The sequence below is a fragment of the Lycorma delicatula genome, chromosome 1 (assembly GCF_047948215.1).
Source record: "Lycorma delicatula isolate Av1 chromosome 1, ASM4794821v1, whole genome shotgun sequence".
Classification (NCBI taxonomy): Eukaryota; Metazoa; Arthropoda; class Insecta; order Hemiptera; family Fulgoridae; genus Lycorma; species Lycorma delicatula.
The window spans coordinates 377,619,517-377,639,925 of NC_134455.1; the positions used below are offsets into that span (position 1 = coordinate 377,619,517).

The 20,409-nt window shown below is 31.7% G+C and overlaps 1 protein-coding gene across 1 annotated transcript; it reads right to left on the reverse strand.

The window, feature by feature from the left end:
* Positions 1-15,831: 15,831 nt before the first annotated feature.
* On the reverse strand, positions 15,832-19,927 carry LOC142317292 (uncharacterized). Its single transcript, XM_075353723.1, has 2 exons — positions 19,385-19,927; positions 15,832-16,852 (listed from the first exon to the last, which is right to left on the reverse strand). The coding sequence occupies exon 1, from the start codon at positions 19,765-19,767 to the stop codon at positions 19,426-19,428; it is 342 nt and encodes a 113-aa protein (XP_075209838.1). The 5' UTR covers positions 19,768-19,927; the 3' UTR covers positions 15,832-16,852; positions 19,385-19,425.
* Between the last annotated feature and the right edge of the window lie 482 nt (positions 19,928-20,409).

Here is a 20,409-nt window from a genome sequence, read left to right on the forward strand (position 1 = left end):
TACACGGATTTGAATAATAGATCGTGAATACCGGTGTTCTTTGGTGGTCGAGTTTCAATTAACCACTCGCTTCAAAAACGGCCGAAGCGAGACCGTACAAGATTACTTCTCTTACACTCGTACATATCATCCTCCGAAGTAATATCTGACGGTCATTCCTGGGAGCTAAACAAGAAAAAGGATGTAGATGAAAAGGTTTCACCTACGCGTATAAATGGACGATTTTCTTCTCTGCACCGCATTATGGAGCGTAAATAATGCAACCTTTTCTCTACTATATCGTCATTCTCGATCAAAATATTTCTGTTGTTTTTAGATTTTTCCACCGGAAGCCTAAATTCTTTATGACTACACGAAGACCCCGGATGACCCCCGGATGAAAGTTATATAAAAGTTATATAAGTAACTTATATAACTTTTTTTTAATACATTATGTCTTCTTTGAATTGCTTTTTTTAAGCTTATTGTAAGCTTTATTCTAAAGCCTGTTATGCCATTAAATTTATTTATTATATTTGCTGCTGTTTTTTATTTATCAGTTTCATATTTTTTTTTACCATATTTAAGATTAGCTTTATTACATATATTATTACTTTATTTGTATATTAATTATTTTTTGTTAATTTGGTTTTGAAATTCATAGATAATTGGTTATTAGTTAACAGACTCAGTTGTTGAATGTTATTTAGAGTTTTAATTTACATTTAGAAATCACTCCTTTTTTTATCTTCAGCCATTTGACTGGTTTGATGCAGTTCTCCAAGATTCCCTTTCTAGTGCCATTCATTTCATTTCGTTATATCCCCTACATTCTACATCCCTAACAATTTGTTTTCCATATTCCAAACATTGCCTGCCTGCACTATTTTTCCCATCTACATGTTCCTCCAGTATTAAAGCAACTATTCCAAGATGCCTTAATATTTGCCCATAAGTCTATCTCTTCCTTCTAAAACTATATTTTTCCAAATGCTTCATTCATCATCAATTTGCCACAACACCAGTTTATTTATCACTCTCTGGGTGAATAGATAGAGTGATCTACCCACCACATTTCAGAAGCTTTTAATATTTTCTTCTCAGGTACTCTTTCGATCGTCCAAGTTTCACTTCCATATAAAGCTATGCTCCAAACATACTTTTGAAAATTTTTTCTAACATTTAAATTGATTTTTGATGTAAGCAAATTATATATCTGACTGAAAGTTCATTTCACTTGTAGTGTTCAGCATTTTATATCACTACTGCTTCTTCCATCTTTAATAATTCCGCTTCCCAAACAAAATTCTTTTACCTCTATAATCTTTCTCTTCCTGTTTTTATATCCAGAGGTCCATTTACATTATTTTCACTACATTTCATTTTTTTCGGTTTGTTCTTGTTTATTTTCATGTGGTAGTTCTTGTGTAAGACTTCATCCATGGCATTCATTGTTTCTTCTAAATCCTTTTTATGCTCAGCTAGAATTACTATATCATCAGCAAATTGTAGTGTCTTTATCTTTTCATCTTGCACTGTTACTCCAGATCTAAATTGTTCTTTAACATCATTAACTGCTTGTTCTGGGTAAAGATTAAAAAGTAACAGGGATAGGGAACACCCTTGTCAGACTCCCTTTTTTCTTATGGCTTCTTTGTTATGTTCTTCGATTATTACTGTAGCAAGTTGGTTCCTGCAAATGTTAGCAATTGTTCTTCTGCCCCTATACTTTTTTTAAAAGTATTTAAACCCTAAATTTTTTTAAAACGTTGAATACTTTATTCCAATCTACGTTATCGAATGCCTTTTCTAGGTCTATGAACGCCAAGTATGTTGGTTTGTTTTTCTTTAATCTTCCTTCTACTATTAATCTGAAGCCTAAAATTGCTTCCCTTGTCCCTATACTTTTCCTGAAACCAAATTGGTCTTCTCCTAACACTTCTTTCACTCTCCTCTCAATTCTTCTGTACAGAATTCTAGTTAAGATTTTTGATGCATGAGTAGTTAAGCTAATTGTTCTGTATTCTTCACATTTATCTGCTCCTGCAGAGTCTGATGGAACTTCCCATTTTTAGTAAATATTACACATAAGTTTTAGAATGTATTTATCGCTTTCTCACCTGCATTGCACAGTAATTCTGCAGGTATCCTGTCTATCCCAGGAGCCTTTCTGCATTCAGATCTTTTAATGCTATTAAATTCAGATCTTGGTATAGTATCTCCCTTTTCATCCTCTTCTTCCTTTATAACACCCTTTCTAATTAAATTCCTTCATATAATGCTTAAATATATTCCACCCACCTATTGATCTTTTCTTTTGTATTATAAATTGGTGTACCTTCTTTATTAAATTTTAATTTATGTACCACAAAATTCACCTTAACTTTCCTGTATGCTCCATCTACTTTACCAATTATCATTTCTCTTTCTACTTCTAAACACTTTTCTTTAATCCACTCTTCTTTCACTAATTTACACTTCCTGTTTATAGTATTTCTTAATTGTCGTAGCTCCTTTTACCTTCTTGATCATTAGCATTCTTATATTTTCTACATTCATCCATCAGCTGCAGTATATCCTCTGATATCCAAGGTTTTCTGTCAGTTCTCTTTGTTCCGCCTAAGTTTGCTTCTGCTGATTTAAGAATTTCCTTTTTAACATTCTCCCATTCTTTTTCTATACTTTCTATCTTTTTTTACTCAGACCTCTTGCAATGTCCTCCTCAAAAATCTTTACCTCCTCTTCCTCAAGCTTCTCTAAATTCCATAGATTCATTTGAAACCTTTCCTTGAGATTTTTAAACCCCAATTTACATTTCATTATCACTAAATTGTGGTCGCTATGAATGTCTGCTCCTGGATATTCTTTGCAGTCAACGAGTTGATTTCTAAATCTTTGTTTAACTATGTTATAATCTATCTGATGCCTTGCAGCACTACTTGGCTTTTTCCATGTGTATATTCTTCTGTTATGATTTTTAAACTGGATGTTGGTAATTACTAAATTATACTTCGTGTAAAGCTCAATAAATCAGTCAGAGATCCAAACAGGTTACTAGTTTACCTCCGGAATATTTTACCAAGGAAGGTGCCTCAATCTTTGTTACATGAAAATGCAGAGAGCTACATTTTCTTGGAAAAAAAAACAGCTGTAGTTTTCCATTGCTTTCAGCTGCGCAGTACTCAGAAGATTGAGTGATGTAGATATGGCCATTTAAGTCCTCCTGACCTACACCCTTAACTACTGAAAGAGCTGCTGCCCTCTTTCAGTAGTCATTCCTTAGTCTGGCTCACAACAGATACCTCTTCTATATGGTTTCACCTTCGATCCAGCTATTCTGTATCACTGAGCATTCAAGCCCCGTCACAACCTGCAGGGTCTCTTGATTTGTAGAGGAAAGAATCATTCATAAGAAGTAGAATAGGATCTCTAACATTCTCCCATTCTTCTTCTACATTTAGTACCTTATCTTTTTTACTCAGACCTCTTGCGATGTCCTCCTCAAAAATCTTCTTTACCTCCTCTTCCTCAAGCTTCTCTAAATTCCACCGATTCATCTGACACCTTTTCTTCAGGTTTTTAAACCCCAATCTACATTTCATTATCTGCGATGATATGTAGCTTTATTTCATCAAAATTTTTATTACGACTTGATTAATTTAAAACAGTTTTAAACTGAAAATAGGTCGGGCAGATTTTTCTATACAATGTACTGTTGTTAAACTATGTACTGTCATTTCTCTAGCGAAGAATAACACAACTACATTTTACTTAAAGGAGTAAATTAATTATTTTAATATATATTAGTAAATTTACTTAATTTTAGTGGATTAAATGTCACGTTTCAATTATTAATATGTTTTTTTAATTAACTATTGATAAGCTAAATTTTTATTGATAATCTAATGATTTTTAAATCTTAGATTTAACTTCTCGAATGTAAGTTAAGTAGTTTTTTCTAGGATTCGTTCTAAAATACCAAATGCAGGTATGTCATCCGGTGACCACCGGGTGATGTGATCATAACCGGGTGCTTTGATCATCAAGGCAGCATTCGGGACCACGCCCGTCGTATATTCCGTGAGATGAAACTCCGGGTGTACAATTTTTGAGTTTAGGGACGGCGTTTAGGCGCTGTACCTGCGCATAACTATACAAATTATATAACCATAGCATAACTATATTATAATAGCATAATATATAATATGCTATTACAATAAAGCAACACTATAGAAAAATTTCTATAGCTAACTATAAAAATCTGCATTTATGACCAAAATAGATGTAGCCTACAGATCTCTCACCAGTAAATCAATCACGTCAAAATATACATACACAGACAGCCACTTTTCAATATTATTAAAATGTGATTAAACCGTTTATTATTTGGTAATCTATTAGAAATCATATTTAGCCACTTTTCAATATTATTAAAATGTGATTAAACCGTCTATTAATTGATAATCTATTACAAATCATATTTAATTGCAAAATGTATTGCTACAAGAGAAAAAATGATTCAGAATTTTTTATTCAAACGTTACAAAAAAGCGGATAATTTTTTACAAAAATAAGCAGAAACTAAATTTTCTGATAATTGAATAAAATGTGTTGGTGTTTAAGTAGTGAAATTGCAAAGTAGCGGGATATAATAATAACATGTAAAGTATTCAAGTAGAAAATAAATTTGTATTTATTTGTATTATAACCAAATACAGGGTCATTCACGGGAACCGGATGTTTTCAAAATAATCATAAAAATTGAATATTTACTTTAAAAAAGTTTTATTGGTACTGAAACACTTGTTAAATCAAAGCATTTGTTACTTACTCATGAACGAAAAATTATGTCCGGCAAGTGATGTCCATTTTGGGGAATACGTTGTTTTAGACTTTCACGGTAACTGGCCTCAATTCTTTGCAGCATGTCTACATCAATCTGGCTGACGTGATGATGAATAAAATTAGTATAATCTCTTTAAAATTTTTCTTTTAAATTTTACATTTCAATTAATCGCTACGTATCATTATCAAGAACTGCTATCTAGCGACGCGATTTGTAAACCGGTTAGAGGATAAAAATTTGAAATTACAAATTTATCGAAATTTATTACCTATTTATCGAAATAACCTGAATTCATTAAGAAAATCTATTTCTGCAATGATATGCAGCTTTATCAACATTTTTATTACAACTTGATTAATTTAAAACAGTTTTAAACTGAAAATAGGTCGGGCAGATTTTTCTATACAATGTACTGTCGTTTCTCTAGCGAAGAATAACACAACTACATTTTACTTAAAGGAGTAAATTAATTATTTTAATACATATTAGTAAATTTACTTAATTTTAGTGGATTAAATGTCACGTTTCAATTATTAATATGTTTTTTAATTTACTATTGATAAGCTAAATTTCTATTGATAATTAATGATTTTTAAATCTTCGATTGTAACTTCTCGAATGTAAGTTAAGTAGTTTTTTCTAGGGTTCGTTCTAAAATACCAAATGCAGGTATGTCATCCGGTGACCACCGGGTGCTGTGATCATAACCGGGTGCTTTGATCATCAAGGCAGCATTCGGGACCACGCCCGTCGTATATTCCGTGAAATGAAACTCCGGGTGTACAATTTTTGAGTTTAGGGACGGCGTTTAGGCGCTGTACCTGCGCATAACTATAGAAATTATATAACAATAGCATAACTATATTATAATAGCATAATATATAATATGCTATTACAATAAAGCAACACTATAGAAAAATTTCTATAGCTAACTATAAAAATCTGCATTTATGACCAAAATAGATGTAGCCTACAGATCTCCCACCAGTAAATTAATCACGTCAAAATATACATACACAGACAGCCACTTTTCAATATTAATAAAATGTGATTAAACCGTATCTTAATTGATTATCTATTACAAATCATATTTAACGGCAAAATGTATTGCTACAAGAGAAAAAATGATTCAGAATTTTTATTCAAACGTTACAAAAAAGCGGATAATTTTTTACAAAAAAAGCAGAAACTAACTTTTCTGAAAATTGAATAAAATGTGTTGGTGTTGGTCTTGGTGTGAAAAAAATTTGTATCCTGAAAAAAAGAGATTTAATTTTAAAAAAACTAATGATATTTTGGCACTCACCCTTTCATTCTTTTACAATTACATTAAACAGCAATTTCATATTGAATAATTTGTTTTTATATTACATTCATTTCTTATGTGCCTGAAAATAATTGTTAATTTCCTGAAAAAGAGAAATTATGTTAAACAATAAACATAAGTTTGACGCTCACCTTTGTAAAATATGCAAGTGGACTTTTATCCTTTATTTATAGCTTTACCATTTTATATTTTTTATTACTTTCATAATCAACACCATTTAAGAAGCTTTTCATAATTACTTTTAACAATAATTTCATATTGACTAACTCTTTTTTTGTAATGTACTCATTGTTAGTACTGGAAAGATACATTTTAATTTACTTTTTAACATAACATCTGAAAAAAAAAATTAAAATTATTTTAATTACTTTAAAATAAATGAATCTTGAATAGAATATTAATGTGCATTAGTACATTCTAAAAAGAATGCAATAAATTATACTTCTATAAATATATATATAGGCATAGTACATGCAATGCAATAGATAAAGCATATATTTTTCGCGCTATTCGAGATATTCAAAAGAATAACAATTTTTTTTTACGTTTACTTATAATTAAAAATTTACTTATAGTTAATTTGCTAAATTTTATTATATATTTCTTATCTAATGCAGCAGTACACGAATTAAACAATTGTATTTTAAGTGCTGCAGAAAATAAAATCGTTTCAGTAGCTAAATATGTATGTATTGGATGTCAAAACTCAGAACAACAAAATTTTGTTAGACAAAAATTACATAAAATGACTACTAATGACGCTGGAGGATTACCATATGAAATAATATTTGTTATTGATAAATACTACATATTAACTACAAACGTAGATGTTTCAGATGGCTTGACTAATGGAAAGATTGGTAATTTATGTCAAGTGGACAAAAATAAAGACTGTGATATTACAATAATTTTAATGCTGTAATATAAGTACAACATATAAGTATGGAACAACAATAGATGCCGTATTTACAAGATATTTAGATAAATTTTATTCAAGGGTATTTATTTCATATTTAGTTATCATAAACCAATTTTTTTCATTTTTAGAAGAATCAGATAATACAAAGAATGTAAATAGAGTAGAAATTAATAATGTAAAAGAATAATTGTAAAATAATAATATAATGTAACAACATATTATAATAAAATAATATAATTCGTTTTTAAAATTAAAATGTTTTCCAAGACATATTTAATACGGAAAATATTTATAATTTTTATTGTCAAATTATTTAATTAACCATTACTTCATATTACATTTAATAATTAGTGTATTATGTCATTTAAAATAAATAACCAAATACACTGAAATCAGTAATAGAATAATAATAAATAAAATATCATTATTAACCAATAATCGGTAATAATTGTTTGAGGTTTTCACTTCTGTCGGCCAGTCCCACAACAGCCACATTTTTTTTTCATTGCTACTTTTTAGTCTCTAAGTCCTGCTGGCAGCAAAATTACTTTTTTTTTTGTAATTTTTCTGAACCTTTTTAATGCTTTTTTTTTTTTTTCAATTTTATGGTGATTTTGATCTTTGTAATCTACACAGGGAAATGTGCACTTCTCACTTATGACTGAAGAGGAGTAATGCCTTTTATTTACTAGCTCATAAGTATCATGAATCATCAGGCAAATGTTGAATGTAACAGTTGTATGAAATTTGAATTTCTGCCTCAGCCGTAGAAAAAAATACTTTTGTTCAATTTAGTCAACTGAAACGACAATATCACAAACATGGGTAATTCCTTCACTAAGAAAATATGCATGTAAAAGAGGTTGCATAAGTTCAACAAGCATTTTTTTCACTTAGCAATTTGAGGATCTTAACAACTTGAAAATGTTGCTAAAATGTGTTATCAGGAGCAAACCTGTATGCAAAATTTCAGAATGAATGGATAAGCAGAAGCGCTTCAAAATTCGACTGAAAGGTTCTGTACCGTGAATCTCACTTACATAGTCCAAGAGCGAGTGGTAAAAATAAATGTGCTTGCTCACCTAAGTAAAAATATTATAATAGTAGACTTATTCCAGATTGCAGTATTCAACATTTTCTGTCAGCTTTAATTAAATATGTCAACTCACAATTCTATTCTTCTTGATAATAAATTTAAATAAATGTTTAAAATATAATTTTTATATGGTTGCTATGAAAATGAACTTTATAATTTTTATTGTTATATTAATAATAAATATTCATTTTATTTTATTTTTTGATTATTAATTGTGTAAATGTGGAACATTACTTTTTGTTTAATTATAAAGCACAATTTCCATATATAATCTGAACAGTTTCAATATCATTATGAAAAATTTCTGTACTAAAATCATTCATAAAGCTTCTGAATTTTTCTTTTGTAGTTTTATTGAAAAGCAAATTTTATTGTAGTCATTTTAAAGCAAATTAAACCTCCCTGCAGTTTTGTTTCAAGCCACTTCCAGTATTATCATATTCATCTTTCTAATAAGGGTTGGTTTTTAGAGGCTAAAAAATTAATCATCAAACTAATTGTCAGTCACCACAGGAAATTTAAGTTCCTGAAATGATTTATAGGAAACCACTCTTTGTCAGATAATACCATGTTTACGCTGGCTTTCCAAGTCTGGTGAAAACTCCATTGTGGTGTTCTAAATTCTGAAGTATAATTTTTTATGTTCATAGAATAGAGCACATCATGACACAATCGTGATATTGGGAGAAAGGGATCAAGAATCTGGAAAAAAATTACCAGAAATCTTTGCATATTTAAATGTATTCTAACTTCTGAGAGATAACCCAAGTTCAAGTTTTCCTTGTCGTTCTTTTTCGTTAAAGCAAAATAACAGAAGTTGCTTACTTGAATATGATGCGTACTTTCCTCAAATAATACATTTGAGAGTATATCATTTATTTAAAATTTTCATAAAAATTAAAAAGGTAAATTATCACTAGTTATTGGATTTTTGGGAGTCCCGTTCCCATTTAAGAGTACATGAGGATTTTCTGGCCCTCAGATATTAACCGAGTTAACTTTTTCCCTAGATGAAATGCTGTTCATCACTAAAACTATACCATCAAGAAAGTCAACTTCATGCTGTAACATTTCGATCACGAAGTCGGCAAGCACTGCACAGTCGATAGGCTTCAAAGCCTGTTACAGTTGTGCGTGATATGGACATATATGTAAGCACTTCATTAAAAAATTCACACTATCACCGGGATTGATAGTTCGTGATGCATCTTCTTAACAGATTTTTTAGAACTACACAGGAAAAACCCGCTTATGTGTTGAACATTTTTTTTTTTTGATTACTCTCAGTTGTCCCACACTCTTCCCTTTACACAGACTACCGGTTGTTTGAGACTGCGATCATAGTCGAAACACATTCCCATTCATCGCTATTGCTGAGCATCACCTCGATTATATTGTTGGTCCCCTCCACACCCTGATCCTCGAGCACTACTCTTAAGTCGTGCCATCTAGGGCAAAAGAACACCACGTGCTCTGCTGTATCCAGCCGGCTGCAATCATGACAGTGACTATCTACAGATAGTCCCGGAAACATCCATTTCCAGACAGGAACCGGATGAATTCATAGCCTGTGTTACCATGCTCCACCCAGTTCCTGATGTCACTGATGAGCCCATAGGTCCATTTTCCTTTATCCGAATCCCGCCATCTGTCATGCCAAGCCATGTAGAGACCGTCAGTTGCTTTCTTTCTGTCCCGTCTGGCCACCATTGAAGCTCTCATTTGCGCTTGTAAGTCTATGGGCGGCAACCCAGCTACAACCCATGACGCCTCGGCCCTGATTGTACGATACCCTGCGATGATACGTATATTTAGCCTATGTTATTGCATAACCAAACGCCTCACGTTCCTGGCCTTCGACAACGCTTCCAGCTATACAGTAACTCCACATAAAACTACCGAAGATCGCACACTAGCCAACAGTTTCCTCTTTCCCATCTGAGGACCGCCCTTTTTCCTCATGATTTTGCTGAGCACCTTCACCACATTTTCGTCCTTTATCGCCGTTTCCTCAACATGTATAATAAAGGACCGGTGCTTATCCAGCCACACGCCTAAATACTTCGCGGCTAGGCTAGGGTAGACCATCGTGTTTCCCACTCTAAAATGCAATGGATGTAGTCTGCGTCTCCGAACCATAACAATCAGTTTCACTTTGTCTTCAGCGAGCCGTAGATCATGAGCTATTAGCCACCTCTTAATCATGTCAGCCCCTTATTTACCGGCCGCCATCAGTTCCTCTTCTGTTTTGCGCAGAATTAAAAGTGCTAAATCATCGGCGAACGCCACCAGTGTGGCACCCGCCGGGTAGTGGTGCCTTAAAGCATTCTCTCTATTCGGTACGTTACGGCTCAAAAGTACCTGGGTATTATCCTTGATGACAATTTTCGGTTCAAGGAACATTTGCAGTTTGTTTCATTTCGTTATATCCCCTACATTCTACATCCCTAACAATTTGTTTTCCATATTCCAAACGTTGCATGCCTGCACAACTTTTCCCATCTACATGTTCCTCCAGTATTAAAGCAACTATTCCAAGATGCCTTAATATGTGGCCATAAGTCTATCTCTTCCTTCTACAACTACAGTTTTCCAAATACTTCATTCATCATAATTTGCCACAACACCTCTTTATTTATCACTCTCTGGGTGGATAGATAGAGTGATCTACCCACCACATTTCAGAAGCTTTTAATATTTTCTTCTCAGGTACTCTTTCGATCGTCCAAGTTTCACTTCCATATAAAGCTATGCTCCAAACATACTTTTGAAAATTTTTTCTAACATTTAAATTGATTTTTGATGTAAGCAAATTATATATCTGACTGAAAGTTCATTTCACTTGTAGTGTTCAGCATTTTATATCACTACTGCTTCTTCCATCTTTAATAATTCCGCTTCCCAAACAAAATTCTTTTACCTCTATAATCTTTCTCTTCCTGTTTTTATATCCAGAGGTCCATTTACATTATTTTTACTACAATTCATTTTTTTCGGTTTGTTCTTGTTTATTTTCATGCGGTAGTTCTTGTGTAGGGCTTCATCCATGCCATTCATTGTTTCTTCTAAATCCTTTTTATGCTCAGCTAGAATTACTATATCATCAGCAAATTGTAGTGTCTTTATCTTTTCATCTTGCACTGTTACTCCTTATCTAAATTGTTCTTTAACATCATTAACTGCTTGTTCTGTGTAAAGATTAAAGAGTAACGGGGATAGGGAACACCCTTGTCAGACTCCCTTTTTTATTATGGCTTCTTTGTTGTGTTCTTCGATTATTACTGTTGCAAGTTGGTTCCTGTAAGTGTTAACAATTGTTCTTCTGCCCCTATACTTTTTTTAAAAGTATTTAAACCCTAAATTTTTTTAAAACGTTGAATACTTTATTCCAGTCTACGTTATCAAATACCTTTTTAAAGTCTATAAATGCCAAGTATGTTGGTTTGTTTTTCTTGAATATTTTTTCTTCTATTAATCTGAGCACTAAAATTGTTTCCCTTGTCCCTATACTTTTCCTGAAACCAAATTAGTCTTCTCCTAACATTACTTCCACTCTCCTCTCAATTCTTTTGTACAGAATTCTAGTCAAGATTTTTGATGCATGAGTAGATAAGCCAATTGTTAGAATTCGTCACATTTATCTGCTCCTGCTTTCTTTGGTATCATGACAATAGCACTCTTTTTGAAGTCGGGTGGAACTTCCCGTTTCTCATAAATATTACACACCAGCTTGTGTAATCTATCTATTGCTTCCTCACCTGCAGTGCTCAGTAATTCTGCAGGTAACCTGTCTATCCCAGGAGCCTTTCTGCATTCAGATCTTTTAATGCTATTAAATTCAGATCTTGGTATAGTATCTCCCTTTTCATCCTCTTCTTCCTTTATAACACCCTTTCTAATTAAATTCCTTCATATAATGCTTAAATATATTCCACCCACCTATTGACCTTTTCTTTTGTATTATAAATTGGTGTACTTTCTTTATTAAATTTTAATTTATGTAACACAAAATTCTCTTTAACTTTCCTGTATACTCCATCTACTTTATCAATTATCATTTCTTTTTCTACTTCTAAACACTTTTCTTTAATCCACTCTTCTTTCACTAATTTACACTTCCTGTTTATAGTATTTCTTAATTGTTGTAGCTCCTTTTACCTTCTTGATCATTAGCATTCTTATATTTTCTACATTCATCCATCAGCTGCAGTATATCCTCTGATATCCAAGGTTTTCTGTCAGTTCTCTTTGTTCCGCCTAAGTTTGCTTCTGCTGATTTAAAAGAATTTCATTTTTAACATTCTCCCATTCTTTTTCTATACTTTCTATCTTTTTTTACTCAGACCTCTTGGAATGTCCTCCTCAAAAATCTTTACCTCCTCTTCCTCAAGCTTCTCTAAATTCCACAGATTCATTTGAAACCTTTCCTTGAGATTTTTAAACCCCAATTTACATTTCATTATCACTAAATTGTGGTCGCTATGAATGTCTGCTCCTGGATATTCTTTGCAGTCAACGAGTTGATTTCTAAATCTTTGTTTAACTATGTTATAATCTATCTGATGCCTTGCAGCACTACTTGGCTTTTTCCATGTGTATATTCTTCTGTTATGATTTTTAAACTGGATGTTGGTAATTACTAAATTATACTTCGTGTAAAGCTCAATAAGTCAGTCCCCTCTTTCATTCCTTTTGTCCAGCTCATTTTTACCCACAATATTTCTTCCTTGCCTTTTCCAGTGCTTACATTCCATTCTCCAATTATTATTAAATTTTCATCCCCTTTTATGTGTTTAATTGCTTCAATTTCTTCATAGACACCCTACCTCATCATCATCTTGGGCACTTGTAGGCATACAGACGTTAACAGTCATTGTAAGCTTAGGTTTTGATTTTATCCTTATAATGTTTCCATCACTATGCATTTTGAAATACTCTACTCACTTTTCTATGTTCTTGTTCATTACAAAACCTACTCCTGCCTGCCCTTCATTTGAAGCTGAGTTAATTATTCTAAAATCGTCTGACCAAAAGTCGTTTTCCTTTTCTTTCTGAACCTTGCTAATTTCTACTACATCTACATTTAACCTATTCATTTCCCTTTTAAATTTTGTAACCTACCAACCTTTTTTAGATTTACAACATTCCACGCTGACTCATAAAAAGATTTTTTTTTTTTTTTAATTTTGTGGTGACTCCTTATTAGTTACCACTCAGAGATCCAAACAGGTGACTAGTTTACCTCCGGAATATTTTACCAAGGAAGGTGCCTCAATCTTTGTTACATGAAAATGCAGAGAGCTACATTTTCTTGAAAAAAAAACAGCTGTAGTTTTCCATTGCTTTCAGCTGCGCAGTACTCAGAAGATTGAGTGATGTAGATATGGCCATTTAAGTCCTCCTGACCTACACCCTTAACTACTGAAAGAGCTGCTGCCCTCTTTCAGGAGTCATTTCTTAGTCTGGCTCTCAACAGATACCTCTTCTATATGGTTGCACCTTCGATCCAGCTATTCTGTATCACTGAGCATTCAAGCCCCGTCACAACCTGCAGGGTCTCTTGATTTGTAGAGGAAGGAATCATTCATAAGAAGAAGAATAGGATCTCTATTTATGTATGGATATATACATATATTTATTTTCTTATGTTTTTTTTTTTTTTGTATAATCTAAACATAATATCTATCCTATTTTTGTTATCAGCATTAATAAGTGAACATCCAATAATGAGTGAGTTCTGCTATTTTTCTATTAATGAGAGAGATATCCATAAATAGATCGCATTTAGCTATTTAACCTTTTCCCATCACAATGATCCACCGTTGATTAGCGCTCTGTGAAAACATGTTGGTTATCTGATTGCCTCCTTTCATAGTCTTGTGCTACTCTTTTGTGAAAAAAATTTCAAAAAATTACAGTATATTACAAGAAATTTAACAGATTTTGACCAAAAAAAACCTTTACGATTTTATATTTTTTATGCCTGTAACAAAAGAAAATTGAAACGGTACAAAAATTACGGTAATTTAATTGCAGAATTTTTTTTGCGCATTTCTACTGCGTTTTTTATTAGCGAATTTTTTTTTTTTTTTTTTGCTTTGTGTTTATGAAACATAGTTTGCTGATTTAAAAAATAATACTTTCAAGCAAATCGGTTGAAAATTGGGCAAAATATGATGAAAAACCCGTGTCATAAATCACAGATTAGTAACATATGTTAGCATAAGTGAATGTAGATTCAGAAAACTACGTTTTATAAAAATCCCCACCACTCAAAAGGCTATTCAGATTGACAAAAAACCATCTTTACTTTATACTGTTATTCATTACGTATTGATATGCGTTACATGTTTACCAATATCATTTGTCACAAAAGATATTTATAGACCTCAAGTAAAAGTGACGTATTTATGACTACAAATTCCTTCTTTTTTTTGTGTGCCGTATATCATAATTTATTATATGTTTCAATGCATCGATATGTTGCTAGTAAGATAAGCTATTTGTGTAAATAATAAATAAATTCGTAACCATCATAGCAATTATAATACACAACTCTCACACACACACACACACAAGCATGGTCATATTCTTTCTAGTCTAAAATTCTGTAATAAAACTGATTCCTTTGTGAATATAAAACAAAATAACAGACTTAGATGCCATATAAAATGATTTTGTAACAGCGTTTTAAAACTGACGCCGTACATAACCAGTTCCAAGACTACATGATCTGAAAAGGTTAAAAAAATATTCTGTGAAATGCTGACTTGAAAACAACTTTTTAGTTTTCAAAATGATATTGATAAATCAGGACAGTAAGATTGTTATTGAAGACATTACAACTCCATCGATTTTCACTTGGGTTGATTGAGCCATGTGACATGTGACATTTTTATGATAGAGGATTATTCCATCATTTGATCAGCTTCAATGTTTTCTTCAAATAGCAGCGAAAAAATCATCAACAAAACTTGACAGCATGATACAGAATTTATATTATCCTCTTAATTTGGAAGTGAATAGATCTTGAGAATTTTAAAACACAATCATAATCTTAACTGGCTGAAGCCATAACATTGGAATTAATGCTTGAAAGTGAAGAAAGATGTTTCCATTACATAGAATCACACTTTGATTTGACTTAAGTAATCATACACATATACTTCCCCAGAAACAATTCTATTAAGCGCTTTTTCTGTGTTTGTGTATTGAGAAACATTTTGCAAATACCAAACCCCCAATTAGGGTAATTTTGTATTCATTCATGGTAAGCATACCTTTTGAAAATTTTTAGGATTAACTATGAACACTTATTGATCTTACGATGAATATCATTACTTGACTGTAAAAGTTCAATTCATCTCCACCAATTTTCACATTATTGGTTCTAGAAATAAAAAACCTCTTATTCTAATTGCTACATAATAATACATTTTATATATCAGGATGAATAGAGTGAATAGAGGATGGTAGGGGGCTAGATCAGGTGGGTTTCCACAGATAAAAAAAGGAACTACCCCACCTTTTGCTTGGATAGATCCAAGGAAACCATGATAAAATTTAATCAAAATGTTTATTATAAAGTAAAAAATATGAGGGCGCCCAAAACGTAACTTACATTTTAGTATAAGAAAAACAGCAGTTGTAGGAAAAAATTTATTACATTCAATTTGAAAAGACATCCTTAAACTACATTTATATCAAGTTGTCAAATAAATTGAGACACTAGTCATATCTGGGGATGAGTTTTTGTATCCCATTGTCAAAACGTTTGCCGCCTGGGTTTTTCAGCCATTCACTGACACCTTCCTGGAGCCTCTCATTGTCACCGTGCTTAATTACCAGCCAATTTCTCATGTGAGGGAAGACTTGGTGATTACTTACTGCTAGATGTGGGCTGTATGCAGGATAATCAAAAATTTTCCATCCAAACTTTCCCTGAAGTTCTCGAGTATAATCAGCCATGTACATATGTACACTGTCATAGATGAAGAAAATCTCAGAGTTAATATGTCATATTGCTTGTTTTGGATTACTCTCTGTAGCTTTATTAAGGTCTCATGATACACTTCTGAATTTATTGTAGCGCCACACTCTATAAATTCAACAAAAATGATTACTTTTCTGTCCCAGTAAACTGGAACTATCTGTTTTTTGCTGACAGTGTTTTCCGACATTTTCACATTTTTTTTGTAACCCCATTTCATAGATTGTAGTTTAGTTTCAACATTTACATATGAGACTGTATTTTCATCACCTGTAACTATCTTTAGTCCCTCATCTTTTGTGTCATAGCCCTTGAGAAAAGTCAAGCTGATCCCATACGCTGCAATTTGTGTTGTTCTGAAAGACGTAATGGAACCCATCGACCACAGAACCTATCACAACCCAACATTTTTGTCACAACTTAAGGCAGAAGGCTATGTGAAATTTTTAACAAAGGTTTCATATTGAATATTTACTAATGATGAGAAGAGCATTTCATTAAGACTCTATAGCAAAACAGTAGGTTTTAATTTTTTTGCTAAATAAATTTATTTGATTTGAGGTTTCAAAGTATTTAAATTTATGCCTTAGGTGATAATACTGTGCAATTTTGTTCAGTCACTTTGCCTTTAAAGTCTTCATCCACATAGTTATATTGATATTCTAAGGTAGCACCAATGTTAGTGTAATGTCATCCTGAAAATAAACATTTTCATTATTATAAAATCTTATTTAATCTGTTTGTGGAATAACTGTTTTGTTAATATCTAACGAACCCTGTTGGTAAATTTTAAAAGATTGAAATAAAAAACTGGAAAATTAATAATAATTGTAAAAAAAGATTATGCTTCACATTTAAACAATTAATAACTTGGATCATTTGTATTTTATATCGCCATTGAATTATTAAGCTTTTCTTTTTTAAACCACTGTGATATGGTTAAAAAGAGTATCAAGAACTCGCTCATTTAGTTAATTTGTGCTTTCACATCAACTTCAGTTAAATAATTAAAGTAATTCATAAATTATTCTAAAAAGTTGTCAGATTTACTAACAACATCCTTCCTATTGTAATTCATAATTTAGTTATTTTTTACTGAAATTAATCTTTTTATGATACATATTATTCCGCTCTACTGTTACTTATATTTTAAATTCTATTAATAAAACCATTTGGTGCAGAATACTGAGATAAAACAAATCTTACATTAATTTTATTTTGAAAGTTTAGCATAATCTTAAACATCGTATCTTATCTCAGCATTCTGTAGTAAGTGGTTTGTATTAATATAATTAATTATTTATACTTTATTGTTTGTTTTAAATACATAGTTTTATTTCTGTCATTACATATTACTGTAAATGTTTTTTTATAACAACATGGAATTAGAGAATTCAATTTACAATAGAATATTTCCCAGTCATGTGACTTTTTCATAAATTTAATGATAATATTCCCTATAATAATGGAATTTTACCAACTTTAAAATAGAATAGTAATGTTCCATATTCATGAAAAAAATATTATCTTATGAGTGCAATACACCCTATAAGCAATCATCAATGCCCCTTTACAATCTCTTATTGCATGCACATGTACCTCCCCATATGTTCAGTAAATATTCTTCATATGTACAACGTGAATAGTCTTACCCTATATTGCATCTAGTTTATTTCTTTTTAATAAAAGTAATATTCTTAAATATGTGTTGCTTTTTAATTATATTCAGTTTATCTATTAAAATATTTTTCATTTTTTTTGGGTGTTGTTTTTGATGACTTCCATTCCTCCAACAGCCAAGCACAGAAGCATCAGAAATAGGTTATAGTTTTAAATTAGTTTTTCAGTTTTGACGAGAGCTCCCCTTACAAACATGGTGGTTAGCACTGATCACTGCTAGCAAACATTTGTGCATAAACTAATTTATTTAAATTTTTTTCCATTAGGATTTTTTACAGTTTATTTTGTATTTTTAATAGTTCGCCTATAATTCCTAATTTTCTTTTTTATTTATAAATAATGATTACCCCTAACTCAGCCAATTATGTTTTGTAAAGACATGTAATACGTTAACATTTTTATTATCTGAAATATACCATATATAGTTTGTTTCCAAGTATAAAATAAAATAGTATGTACAGTTTATAAACAATGTTAATAAGAGTCGACTTGTTTAAAATTTTATTTGTTTTCTGTTGACATTATTTACATCAATCTTCTTATAATTAAATTCTCTACAATTTACTTTTAAAAAATGTATGATTTATTACCAATTTAACATCGTTATTGTATGTCATACGTAAAAAATGTGATTTTGACCCTATTTTTGGCGTTTTACATGGGATATCTTAGAAACTAAGAGAGATACAGTTCTGGGACCTATTTTTTTCGATTTCCCAGCTTAAAAACAATTGAATTTGCCCCTTAATTCACCTTCCCAGAATTTCAGAAAGCCTTAATTTACCCGGAGGAACTGAAACTCGGGCGAAATCTTTCATCCAGTATAACTCGCTAATGAAGCGTTTTCGGACCTATGTTTATATGAAATTTTTTCTTATTTTTAGCCTCTAGAATGAGTTGTCAAAGCATTGCCTTATCCTCCGGAATCACTCTGTATAAAAATTTAGTACCATTCTTGAAAATAAATAAAAATTGCCTTTCTCCAATACTTTAGAGTTCTTCGCTCATCCAGATACACATATAATGTCATATCATTGGTGTTGATTCTACCCATATATTTGTTACAATCTAAAACCGTAGCTGGCTTTTTCTGTGATAACTCTTCCACCATGCCTTTTTGTATTTTCCTTATTCCTTACTTCAGAATTTGTAGAAACAAAGATGACTGGCTCTTTTTGGTTTTTTTCTGTGTAGGCTAATCCTAAAATTTTATTTTGTTTGCAGTATACCTTAATTGACCTTTTACCATATCAGAAACGTATTGCAGGTGAACATTTTTCAAAACCATTGTGTAGACTGTGAATTATTTACTGTCCAATAAGATGTTATTGTAGATTTTTTTATCAGACCCATGTTTACAATGACAACAATGAATGCCCTTATTTCAGAATAGGTGACAGAAAGCCAGTCGTTGAAGTGATTGTGAAAAGAAATATTGTGTCAGCCAACAATTATTTGATTGGCGTACCTATTTGTTTCATTGACAAAAATATTCAGCAGAGTCTGCATAAAAACAAATTAAATTAATCAATAGGACAAGCACCTACATGGATAAAATTGGTTCCTCCCTCATTAATGGACCTCCAGGTTACATTGGCATATCATCATCCTCTTCGTCTGAATGCAAAGAGTTGTCACTAAATACTTTCCTGCATACATCAATTGCGGGCATAGGCAATCTGAGCATAGTTCTAGTTGATAGGCCAGGTTGACGTAACATATCATAATCATCTAGGCCTACATGGCGATTATGGTTCACGAGCAAAGGCCTTCCTTGCGTTTCCTCTTCAGGTGTGCATCTTGGGTCATCATCAAATAAATTGGACACAGAATAATCAGAATTATTATCGCTATCATCATTACCAATATCAGATAAATCGCTAAGCAATTGCCTGTCGCTTTCACTTAACATTAATTTATCGCCATCCATATTCAAAATCAAAGCTTATTTTGTAAATATTTAGAACACACAGTTAACTTATAAAAATAAGCCATCAACAAAAACTAACTTACGTATCATAACCTTAAGAACAACAAACCTTAACCTTAAAACAACAAAGAATGTAAACTGAATGAACTGCACACTTTATTCATCGACACTGTTCTGTCAACTGTTGTAACTCTTTTATTGCTTCGTTGTCATTATTTTATTTTTATATAAAATATTATATTTCCAAATGTATTTTTATTTTTCCAAATAAAATGTAGTTTTAAAAGATGTGATCACTTTTAAATTAAATTTGGTGCAAACTGGTTTTTATTTACAAAAATATATGGCGACAACGAATTGTCTCCTGGCATTTTTTGAATTGAAGGGTGGCAATGGCGGATCATCGCCATAGCATTTTTCGCATATTATTCTAGTGGCGATAAATCATCGCTGTGGTACTCAATGGGTTAATAGTGATCATTATTGAGTCGTTTTAACAAACTTCTTTGGTTAACAGAGTCAAAATCAGTCATGGTTGGTTCTAACAAGATGGCGCCATAGTGCACACAGCTAACGTCTCTATGACTTTTTTACGAAATTTCTTTGATAAACAAATCATTTCAAGGGGTTTGTGGCCTGTAC